General features: G+C 45.2%; 1 protein-coding gene across 1 annotated transcript; it reads right to left on the reverse strand.

The window, feature by feature from the left end:
• Positions 1–744: 744 nt before the first annotated feature.
• LOC138747841 (N-lysine methyltransferase setd6-like) lies at positions 745–2,229 on the reverse strand. The gene is given in 2 exon segments (XM_069907446.1): positions 745–2,093; positions 2,095–2,229. Coding segments are annotated over 2 exon segments (1,380 nt in total). The 3' UTR covers positions 745–848.
• Between the last annotated feature and the right edge of the window lie 10,380 nt (positions 2,230–12,609).

The following is a 12,609-nucleotide window of genomic DNA, read 5'->3' on the forward strand; positions in this document are numbered from 1 at the left end:
ATTGAATAAATATTAAATATACAGTACTTAACCATCGTCTCATCAAATTTATAGAGTTGCAAATTTACCTCATGACTCTTGAACCATTCCCCCCAACTAATGAAGCCGAGCATTCCATAGGCCTTCTTAACTCTATCAACCTGCATGACAACTTTGAGAGATTTATGGATTTGGACCCCAAGGTTCCTCTTCCACACTTAAGTATGACCTTCCCAAATGAAGCATCTCAATTTATCTGAGTTGACTGCCACCCAACTCTATTATTGCCTATATTCCAGTTACAACCTTCAACATCTCCAACCTTTGTCTGCAAACTTATTGACAATCCCTCTACTTCTTCATACAGGTCATTTATAAAAATCACCAAGAGCAGGGGTCCCAGAACAGATCCCTGTAGAACTCCACTAGTTACCGACCTCCAGAATACTTCCTGGCCCCTACTACTCTGCTTTTTACAGGCAAGCCAAGATCCCATGCCTCATGACTTTTTGAACGAGTCTCCTACTGGGGACTTTGTCATGCCTTACTAAAATCCAATTCAGATCATTTCAAACTTCTATAATTTCACTGAGTAAAGCCACATGATTAAAAAAAAGCCTATTGAAATTTTGATACTGGAGTTTTGAGATCCATTTTGGAAATTTCTTGCGCCCATGCGCAGCTGACTTTAGAAGAGTGAACTGGGTAATGTTTCTACTTGTTTTTATAACTCGAGTGCAAAACATTGGCAAAAGCACCAAGACATTTTTCCACAAAGAAAATGTATTAATTCAACCCTCATCTCCTCTCGTGTGCAGCATCCTTTTCTTGCAGGCTGGTTTCCGGTCATCATAATTAGAATGTTACCCCTATGCTGTGAGCTGCAGCAGTTGATGCAACATCATCATCTGTGCATATCGGACCTGCAGCGAGTCACGTTCCCGTTTACTGAGCTGCTGGTAATTCTCCTCGCTACCCAAAGTGGCTTCCTCTTCCTTTAGTCCTGAGCTGAATGATTTTAGTCTCATTCTCACGGTGTCGTGGAGAAGTTTCTTCCAGGCAGGTTTCAGTTTGGGTATCACAGAATTAGTGAGACAGGAAATATCGCCATCTTCTTCCTCCCAGCCATAATTGGCTTTGTATTCTTCAAACTCTTCCATCGACATATTCAGAACCTTCAGAGTACAGTAAAGTTCCTCCTCTGTTAGGATTCACGACTGGCCAATGTCAAAAACCCCCCCTTCTCCAACAATTTCCAACTCGGTAAGGAATTCCCACTTTTCAAACAGCAACTTCCTTTCGTCCTCCGTCTGCACAGCTTGCAAGGCAGCATCATATACCATCTGCATCTGGATATCCATGGCTTCGTGTAAATTGCTGGGGTAAGGTTCAGTGAACCCGTACATGTGCAGGAGCTGCCAGTTAGCAAGCTGACCATATGTATTGAATATCTCTTCACCTCCACTGATCTTCTTTATGGAGACCATTTTCAAATACTCTGGTGTAAATTCCAAGTTAGCATTATGATTGGCCACGTGGTTCAATATGTCAGCCATAGGAACAATCAAGGGAGGGTTCGGAGTCTTGTCCTCATCATCATCATCTTCATCCTCACCCTCAACAGGTTCCTGGAAACTGTAAGCCATAACAAATGCCACCAGCTTCTTGTAAAGATCCAGAGTGTGCTTTTGGGGGTCGAAGGTGCCAGGATGAGACTTCATGAAAGGCAACACAATGCTGTTGTACTCGTCTTCGATGTTGATCAGGTCTTTCTCAACGGCCAGTGCCACCCCTGTGCCCAACAGCAGCCTGTTCCTCTCCTCCTCAGACCAGAACATAGGGTGGTTCAGGGTGCTGAAGCCGGGCCAGAGCGAGAAATAAGGCCTCCAGCGGGATTCGCCGCTTGTGATCTCGAACAACATGGAAAGAAGAAGCGGTACCCAGCCCGAACGGCTTTCCAGCGCTGCCTCTTCTTTCTTGAGCAGCTCGTGGATGGTCGTAGTGTGCTGACTGAGAATTGCTGATCTAGGAATGGAAAACAACAACTCCCCCTCTTCAATGTCGCCCTTTGCCACTAACCCATAATCTGCCACCGTGCCTTCCTTACTCACGTATAACCTTTGGGTTGAGATGCAGCCCTGATTGCTTGCACCAGTTCAGGAACTGGCTGAGGGCTACCTCAATGCCTTGGTCCAGATTCCTGGGCCTCTCTGCAGACTCCACCTTCGGCCGCTTGGCTCGGGACGCCATTTTTCAATGCTGAGTGCTCCTTTAGGAATACATGGACATCCACAGGCATCCTCAGAAGAGGGCGGGCAGGCAGTCAGCTTGAGCTGAGCTTTCAACTACCTGCTTCCTGAAACCATGGATGGCCGTCTTGGCCAGGCCCAGTACCAGACTGACAAGGGCAACCCACGACTGATCCTCTCTCCTCTGTACACGGTGCCCAAAGATCAGGAGCTTGAGGCTGAAACACAGACAGAACTTTAGCAGCAACGTCTTGTAGCACGCGAGCAGATGCTGTACGTTCAGACACACCATATCTCCATGAAACATGGTCTCAACCAAGCCACTGAAGTAATAGCTGGCTGGTGAGTCTGTGAATTGACTCAACCCATGACCAGATCCACTGCCTTCGTGTTTCGTTGGCAAATCACGGATTACCCCTCCATTTTCATGTTCACTGTAATGGCCGGGGTGCCATCACTCCCCACCGTTGCCTTCGTGTATTTTCCAACTGTGATAGATGGGGACTGCATTCTCATCTTCCAGTGAAGTGAAAGAATTCCTGGCCACAGGGTTGGTTGAAGAGGCTGGGCCAGGACAACTACTGTAGGGATCAGGCATATTTACAAAAAGAAAATAGACTAGACCACTGTATAAAACAACAGGAGAGGGCAAGTCTCACATTGATTGAAGTTGTGCGAACTCAGTCCTGCCCAGAGCACACTATCCTATAATCCCCACATCGAAACGAGAGACCGAGATGAGAGTCCTTTATCTAAACCAGGGGTGGGCATACTTTTTACCATACGTGGCCTGGATGGTGTGTCAGTGGTTGAAGGGTGGGCCGCACTGATGCTACCATAAATGAAATAAATACTGAAACACAGACATTATGTAATTGAAGCTTTTGATTTTCTCTGCTTGAAGTATGTAATGTACAATGTATGAACATAACTGGGAATAATTTATCACAAAACAATCCACAGAAAAATTCCAAGCAACAAGATCAACCGTATTCCTTCCAAAAAACTATGATGATGGATTTCAGGTCAGGGAAGGCATCTTCAAATCTGGAAATGCATCAAAAATCACAAATTAGTCATTAAAATGACACAATGAAAAAAAACCCCATAAAAGTAAAAAAGGAGAAAAATGAGTCACAATTAAATAAAAATAACTAACCCCAAAAGAGACAGCAGCTCAATCAGTGGGGAAAGTTGATTTTGTTTGTTGCTTGAAAGCATTTTGATATTGGGGACATTAGCTGCTGATGCCCAATGGCAAGACATTATCTAAATGGGCATTAGTCATATTTGTTTTCAAGTGGTTTTTGGTGTACTTCAGTTTTGAGAGCAGCTGCTCACATGTGTATGTACTGCCAAACTGCGATGCCATCTCTTTTTGCATGCTCTGCCAAGTTTTTAAAATTCCCTTATGGAATTATCAAAAATATCATCTGCATTAAATTTGGATTTCAACTGCATCTTAATAAGTTCCATCTGAAAGTTTCCTGGTACTGTTTCCACATCCACACTGAATGGAGTTGCAAACAGCTCGAAGTCACTTGCATGCAAATGAAAATCAGCAAAACGAGACGAAAAGTCATTTTTCAAGTCATGGAGAACAGTCACAAAAGTATATAGATTCGTTGGTTCACATTTTTAGAGATTGGGAAAATGTGCAAAATTATATATTTTTTGGAGCTGGCTTTGTTTCGAAGGCAAAAGCATGGATTAGCTGATTATTGCAAGTTCAAGTTGTTCAGATGAGGTGCGGCATCCAACCAGAAATGCCAAGCTTGAAAGCCAATTGGGATCAAAAATGGGAGGCATCCTTGTGCTTGCTTTCAAGGCATGTTGCTATTTCTTCATGCAGGGCGGACACTTGTAATGGAAGATTCTAACCGTGTTTCTTACTTTTGCAACCTTTGCTTCTGCAAGGCTGAGAACCTGCTTGTTTTTTAGAATCAGCAGACATAAGCTAAATTCCACCGAGGGGCCAGAGATGCTGTTATCTGATGAAAGGACATCTGTGTAGCAAGAACATTTAATCTTCCTGCTTGTTTTGGTCACAGACTGTCAGAGGCCTAGCTTTGATGCAAAATAAACCATTGTATTCAAAGTGATGTTGAAAATTATGTTATTCGATAGAAGCCTCGCATGCTAGCTTGCTCGCTTATCTTTCTTGCTGTGCTGGGAATAGGTGCTTGGGTAAGTAATTTTTGGGTAATATAAGCCATGGTCCCTGTGATAGTACAGATCTATCACCAATGTACATAGTGTATATAGTTACTGTATCTAGACTGTGCTTACAGCGATTGGCTGAGAGCTAAGCCACACCTATTGTTTGGGCCTTAAAGGGTTGTGTCCCTAGCCAGGTCGGATCATTCCGGACTGGTCGGCCACCTGTGAAGAGCTCCGGTCTTTTGCTAATAAAAGCCTTGGTTTGGATCAACAAGTCTTTGGTTCTTTCGACGAGCTCTACAGTCCCGCTGCTGAAGTTTGAGACTTTCCGAGAGGTGGCAACATCTCTCAGCAAGAAGAAGAACTTCGAGAGTCCAGTCAACGTCCCGGTCAGGGGAGGTGGAGAAGCTGCTACCGGCGCCCTGACAACCTACTACAAGTGTGCAGTCATTGCCTCGCTTTGGCAGTTGGGACCAGTCCAGGCATTGATAAGTATAGTTGGGAAGGGCTTGCATGTTGTAGTTTGAAATCAGCTTTTGAATTTCTAATAAAGATTTGTATAAACTGATCTGCTCTCGGCGTGTGTCTGTTTTCTTTTGGTAGCTCAAACACTGCGACCAATCTAAAATGAACAAAGTGAGAGGTACAAGTTTACCCGAGGCACCACTTTTCTCAGCAGTGTTTCACTGGCTCAGCCAGAGAATGTGGCAAAAATAAGCAAGTACATGATATTCTGCATGTGCTTCTAATAAAAATTGTTGGAATTGACGATGATTCAAACCACGAGACAGAATCAGATTAATTGTCTTCACTACAATGTCCATTACGTTCTTCAATTGGAGAGATTTTGCACACACTGCCTCTTGATGGATGACGCAATTAACTTTTTTCTTTCATTGTGTGAGATTCCAAGGCCATTCGTGTGTCTTTGGAGCAAACCAAAGGAGTCTTTCCTCTCCAACCATTGCGGGTGCTCCATCAGTTGTTCTGCCCACTAGCTTTGACAGCTTCATGTCTGCCATCATTTTCTGCAATGCTTCAAAAATGTCTGTTCCTATGACAGGGCCCTTTCTAGGGATTAACAACTAATTCCTCAACAGTATCAAAATTTGACCCTATTCCACAAACAAAGACTACAAGTTGAGCAGTGTCTTTTAAATTTTCGCTTTCGTCAGGCGCAATGGAAGAAACTGGAAATTTTTGTAGATGTCCTTTAAATGACATCTGCTGATATTTCTTTGATTTGCGGGGTGACTGTTCTTTGAGAGAGAGGCGAACAGCTGAGAACAATTTTGCCCTCAGGACCAACAATGTCCACTACTGCCATCAAGCATTCCCTCACAAAACCTCCATCTGTGTTCTGCGACAAGCTTTGATACTCCACAAGAGTATTTCTTCCCCTTCCAGCCTTCGTCTCTGTGAAAAATGAGCTTTGTTTCTGCAGCTTTCTTTCAGTCTCCAAACATCACCTGTCCTAGCTTGTCCACTCAATTCCTTGAATTTTGCAAAGTTTGTTTCAGAATGACACTTGATGTTGAGCCTCCTTGTTCATAGCAACGCCTTCATTGCAAATGAGGCAAACAGGTTTTCCAAAAGTCATTTTCGGCCCAAAGTTTCTTGGAAACTTTAGCACTCAGCATTTATCTTTCTGTGCTTTGTCACCATGTTGGGGTGAAAAAAAGAGTCGCATCAACAATCTAATCATTATTAATGAAATGGCTAAGAAAGAAATCGTATAACTTTCACTTAAGTAAAGACAGAGAACCAAATAAAACGAAAGAAACTGGATCCTGAATAATCTCACGTCATAGTGAAACTTTTTAACATTGAACTGCATTACAAAAACTCATGATGTATAAATAAAATATAGAAATAAAAGTAAATTTAAAACTCATTCTAGCGTTGAGTGTAAATGAGAGACCGTATCTAGAGTTTCATCTGGACAACGTCTCTTCAAAGGTGTCTCAAGTGTAATGAAATACAAAACAAATAAAATTAAAAAGATAATTAACTGGATTAAAAAAAAATCAATATAACCTGAGGAAACAAACAATAAATTTGAAAACTCACCTTGGCTCGATTTCCAGTACAACTGGCATGAATCTTTCAAAAAAACGAAAAGTGAAAAGAGTTCCGATGAAGAATGAATACTTCACAGCAACTCAAGTCCCAAAACTGACTGCTGGACTCAGCCACGACTATGTGGTTGCCTCAGGGTGACATCTATCAACTTTTTAGGTATTTGGTGTTTACTAATTTTTTTTATATAGGTAACGATATGTTGGTCTTTTTCGGTTCCACATCTATTTTCCAACATTTAACAATTTTTTTTCATTTTTTCAAATTTTTTTTAACACTATTTGTATTAGTGGGCTGGGTTCACATGGTACTTTTGAAATGAGCTGCGGGCTGTAGGTTACCCGCTCCTGATCTAGACAGTTAGAGAGTTGAGTGATGAACTGAAATCTCTGGATGTTTTGTGAACTGGATCCCTGGCAATCCGCCAAAACCTCCTGAACTCCTCAAAGGTGAGGCCTGGGAGCCTCAGCCTTCGAGACGCCGTCAAAGTATCAACAATGACTGAACTGATGAACTGGTGGTGGAGTCACCCATGTTGAACTTTTAACGAGCAAATTTGGCAAAAGATAGTAGATCCTCAGAGGAGTAAATCCACCCTGGCAAACTGCCAGCACATTGCTCCATTTACATAGTTGGAGACAGTAGACCAGTGGTTCTCAGCCTTTTTCTTTCCATTCACATACCACTTTAAGTTATCCCTATGCCATCGGTGCTCTGTGATTAGTAAGGGATGGCTTGATTAAAAATGGTCATTGGTCCATATCCTTTGGAATTATTAAGACAAGCACATAACGAGTCAATTAGATACAATTAAACAGTGGTTTTCACACTTTTTCTTCCTACCCACATACCAATGAGCACCTATGGCAGAGGGTGTATGTGAGTGGAAAGATAAAGGTTGAGAACCACTGCAGTAGAGCTTGACTTACAAACAGCAGACTTCTTCTGAACAGGAAGTCTGCCCTTGTACTCCCATACCACACACCAAACCTCCTTTCGATTCAAATCCATTTCAGCTGTTTAAATCATTTACCTCTTTCTGCTTCCAGTGGGGCACTTTGACATTGCCACTTTTTTGCGTTTTTTAAAAATACAAATACAAACTTTATTCAAAACGACAACATTACAAGGTACAAAACACACTTAGAGCTACTATTACACAGTATTTCACATCAAATTAAAGCATAATTTCATCATCAACCACACACGTAAACCCCTGTGGGGCCCACAGTTCCTGGCACTCGGCCACCGTCCCCTTGAACGCTGCGTGCTCCAGGCCTGGATTTAACCCGAAATTTGGGTAGACATTCAGCTCAGCCCACACCCTTGACCGCCTGCCGCCTCGACCTGTGAATAGCCAGTTTCACCAACCCCAACAGCAACCGAACAAGGAGATCCACTGATCGCCCGACCCCCTCCCTCCACACTGGATGGCCGTAGATCAGGAGCGTGGGGCTGAAGAGCAACCAAAATTTGAGGAGCAGCCCCCCTTCAGGTAGATGAAGAGGGGCTGTAACCTCACATAGTCCACAAAGATGTGGTGCACCGTCTCCTCCCGGCCGCGGAGGTTACGGGTGGCTGGGGTGTCGATGAACTGACTCAGGAAGCAGTTACACGGTACAACTCGGTGCAGCACTCACCACCCCAGGTCCCCAATGTAAAAGGGGAGGACTCCTGCATTCAGAGACATCCACTGGGGACCCCCGTCCCTGCCAGGCAATAAAACTGTCTGCCACGCCATGTCCGGACGACTGACGAGGAAGTGAAAAGTGTTCAGGAGCAGGCTCATACAAGAACCGCTTTAGTGCATCCAGGAATGAAACAGCACGAATCACCACAAGGCGGCTCACGCTGCACCGGCTCCCACAAAAACTGTCGGGCTTTAGGTCCGATGAGCACACCCTGGGACTTCTCCACCCCTTGGAGCCCCACCCCCCCAACACCCATTGCTGCGGGATGTGGACCACCCTCTCAAGCAGACACCACATCCCAGACCCGCGTCAGCTCCCGGTAAAATGCGGGCAGCTCCACCATAGCAGTACGAGTGATTTTTTGCCACCAGAAGCCAAATACCCTCCTGTAGGCAGTGTCCCGGTGAAGAAAGTAGGGGACCAGCCGTGCACCATCGAGGGTGCTCGGAGAACATATATATCTGTAGGGCCCTGAGATGGAAGGCTCCCAGCTGGGTCTGGACACTAAACAGTGACTGTCTGTCCTCCTCGATCGACAGACTCAAGACCACAGCAGACACCCAGTGCCTCCTGCTTCCCCAGAAGAAACCTAGAGGACCCCAAAACCCAGCAGCAATAGATATTCACCAAGACAAATGGTTACTTAAACAGAAGTTGCTTTTAATTATCTTTAAACATGAAAACAGAATCACATTTTAACTTAACTTAAAACCTAACTTAACCCCCTTCTAATTCTAAGCGCACGTGTATGTAATGTGTATGTAAGTTCAGAAAAGTTCATTGGTTCACAGTCCAATCTCACTTTTCATTCCTCCAAGTTCACTGGTTGCAGACAATTCTTATACCTGCACAGAATTTAATATTTATAAAGTTCACCAGGCTTTGGTACTTGAAAGGTAAATGGTTACCGCTTAGAAAGGTTCTTGTCAGTTTAGAGAGAGATTTGTTGTTCCAGGACATCCACAACTGATCCCTTTTTAATCAGCCACTTCAATGTCTTGCTGACAAAATTTGCCCCTTTAGGGTTTTTCAGATGATAACCTTTCTTTCAGATCACCACAGAGTGCATTTTTGTTTCTCTTATTCCAAGTGAAACATTAGACAGCCAGTCCTCTTCTCTTCCATGAACCACAAGGGCTTTGACCAGGTTGAACAAAGCACTTACAAACCCATCTTCCAAATGGGGATTTCCACAACTTGCCAGCTTGTCCTGTTCCAGTCCCTGGTGCTGTTACTGACTGTAACACTGTAGAAGTGATATTTGTCTCTCTCTCTCTCTCTGAGATAAAGCCTGTTTGACTCTCTCTGCTTGCAAAACCACATGACCCTCTTAGATCAGCAAATTCTCTTCCAGACAGAAGGCGGCTCCGACAAGCTCTTTCATCTATTGCCTTTTTGTAAACAACAATCCATTAGTGAAGTCTCTTGGGCACTCTCCAAAGCTCTTGCAAAGGCTGTGAGGCATGAGCAAAGCTCCAGTATTTCAAATAAGATCTGTTTTAAAATGCTTGTATGTGACCTCCTCTAACAAACCTTTCCCGATTTATCTTCCAAAAACATATCTATATACTCTGTCACAAAGTCCACCTATTTTCTGGGTCGTGGCAATAAAAACCGTGGGTGGGACCAGGGTGACCAGCCGGTACTACAGCATTGAGGCAACCAGCTGGATGATGACCAGCACCCTGCCTTGGTATGAAATTATGCAGAAAAGACCAGACCAGTGCCCCCACCTCTCACAGACCTTCGCCTCCTGGTTGTGCCAGTTCTCCAGCCAGGAGTCCCCAGTGGCACTCAGGTAGACCTCCAGGTAGAGGACATGCGTAGCACTTCCCTCAAAAGGACGCATCTCCTTGGGCAGGAAGTTCACCTGCTACTGTCCCATCAGAAGGCCAGAGCACTTCGCTCAGTTGACACTGGCAGAGGATGCGGCCGAGAAGACCTTCAGGCACTGAGGCATTCTCAGTAGGTCTTTGGGGTCAGTGACCATGAGAAGGACATCATTGGCATAAGCTGAAAGGACACCCTCCATCACCGGCTCACGCAGCACCAGAACCATCAGTCTCTTCAGAAGAAGACACAGGATTGGCTCTACACAGGTGGAGTACAGTTGCCCCAACATGGGGCACCACTGATGCATCTCCCTGCCGAAGCAAAAAGGAGCCGTTAAGGTCCCGTTGACCCTGACGAGACACTGCCATGACATATGTCAGTCAGACATGGGCTGTGAAGCATGGGCCCAGTCCAAATGCGTGCAGGGTCCAATCCAAGATATCACTAACCACAAGACTGTACCACCTTCCCGGTGATGACTCCCTCCCAGATGAACTGAACTTCTTCACGTAGTTTGAGGCAAAAAATGATGTGGCAGTGGAGAAGACCACCCATCCTCCAAACAATCATGTGCTGTGTCTTACAGTGGCTGATGTGAAGAGAGAATTAGGCAAAGTCAACCTAAGGAAAGATGATGGACCAGATAATGTCCCTGGCAAAGTGCTCAGAGGTTGTACAGCTCAGCTAGCAGATGTTCTCACCAACATTTTTAACATCTCCCTAAGAAGCGCCGTGGTCCCAACGTGCTTCAACCATTAACCCGTGCAGAAGAAGTCGTCTGTGACCAGCCTCAACAATTATGACCCTGTCATACTCGCATCCATCGTCATGAAGTGCTTCGAGAGGTTCGTCAATAGGCACATCAAGCTCCTGCTGCCCCCGTCACTAGACCCCCTGCAGTTTGCATACAAATCCAACTACACTGTGGATGATGCCATCATCACCACCCTCCATCTAGCCCTTACTCACCTGGAAAATAAGGAGTCGTATGTTTGAATGCCGTTTATTGACTTCAGTTCAGCATTCAACACAATCATACCTGAGTACCTGATAAGGAAGTTGGTCCTGCTGGGTCGAAACACTTCCCTCTGCAATTGAGTTCTTGACTTCCTGTCAGGGAGATCTCAGGCAGTCCGGATCAGTAACAGCACTTCCAAGGCCATCACACTGAGCACGGGGGCCCCCAGGCTGCGTGCTTAGTCCACTGCTGTTCACTCTGCTGACCCATGACTGTGTGGCTAAACACAGCTCGAATCACATCAACAAGTTCACTGATGACACGACCGTAGTGGGCCTTATTAGTAAGAATGAGGAGTCAGCAAACAGAGAAGAGGTCCAGATGCTTATGGACTGGTGCAGAGACAACAACCTGTATCTGAACATTAATAAGACAAAAGAGATGGTTGTCAACTTCAGGAGAGCCTGGGGGGACCACGGTCCATTGACGGCTCAACTATTGAGGTTGTCAAGAGTATCAAGTTCCTTGGAGTGCACTTGGCAGAGAATCTCACCTTGTCCCTAAACCAGCTCCATAGCCAAAAAAGGCCAGCAGCGCCTCTACTTCCTGCGAAGGCTGAGGGAAGTTTATCTCCACCCTCCATCCTCACCACATTCTACAGAGGATGTATTGAGAGCATCCTGTACAACTGCATCACCGCCTGGTTTGGAAGGTGTACCACCTTGGACCCCAAGACACTGCAGAGGATAGTGAAGTCAGCAGAAATGACCATTAAGGAACTTCTTCCTACCATGATGGACATCTCCAACATTTGATGGAGGTGAAAGGCAATAAATATTGTGAAAAACTCCACACACCGCTCACGTAAACTGTTCTCCCTTCTGCCATCTGGTACAAAAGCCCTCAGGTCCTTATGTCCAGATTGGGCAACAGCTTTTTCCCCTCTTATCAGATTCCTGAACTCTCAGGACAGATGTGGATAATGTACCGTGGACTTTCAGTGTATACGTCTTAGTACCTTAATATTTTAATGTGTTAACTGCTTTCCCAGCTTATAACTATGTAAATATGCTCTGCGGTGCTGGAGAAATGCTCTCTCATCCTACCATGTGAGCATGGTATAAACAATAAAAAAAAGTTGACTTGATTTGATGATCCACCCTGTCTTACGCCTTATCCTGATCAAGAAAGAGAAAGGCAACCTCCAGACCAGGCTCACAGGACAGTTGGATCATGTCCCAGTCGAGGTTGATATTGTCTTGAATGGTCTGGCCTTGGACCGTGTAGGACTGGTCAGGATGGATCACTTGAGCCAGTCCAGAGCCCAGCGATTGGCCATCACCTGGGCAAAGACTTTGTACTCTGTGCGCCAATTCTTCAGGCAACAGAGATGTCCCTTCATTGGCTGCAGGACTATGACTGCCCTGTGCCAAGAGAGGAGCATTTCACCCTGTTGCCAGGCTCTCCCCAGGACCCTGGATGTCCCAGAAGGCTCTGAGGAATTCCACTGTCAGCCCGTCCAGCCCCAGAGACTCGTGACTCCATAGAAGGTGAAGGGTTCCGGTCAGCTCTTCCAGCGACGGAAGATTCCAGCAGCTTGACATCCTCAGGGCTGACCAGGGGAACTGATGCACATTCTTGCTGGATGGATCCGGCGAGA

The sequence above is a fragment of the Narcine bancroftii genome, chromosome 1 (assembly GCF_036971445.1).
Source record: "Narcine bancroftii isolate sNarBan1 chromosome 1, sNarBan1.hap1, whole genome shotgun sequence".
NCBI classification, from domain to species: Eukaryota; Metazoa; Chordata; class Chondrichthyes; order Torpediniformes; family Narcinidae; genus Narcine; species Narcine bancroftii.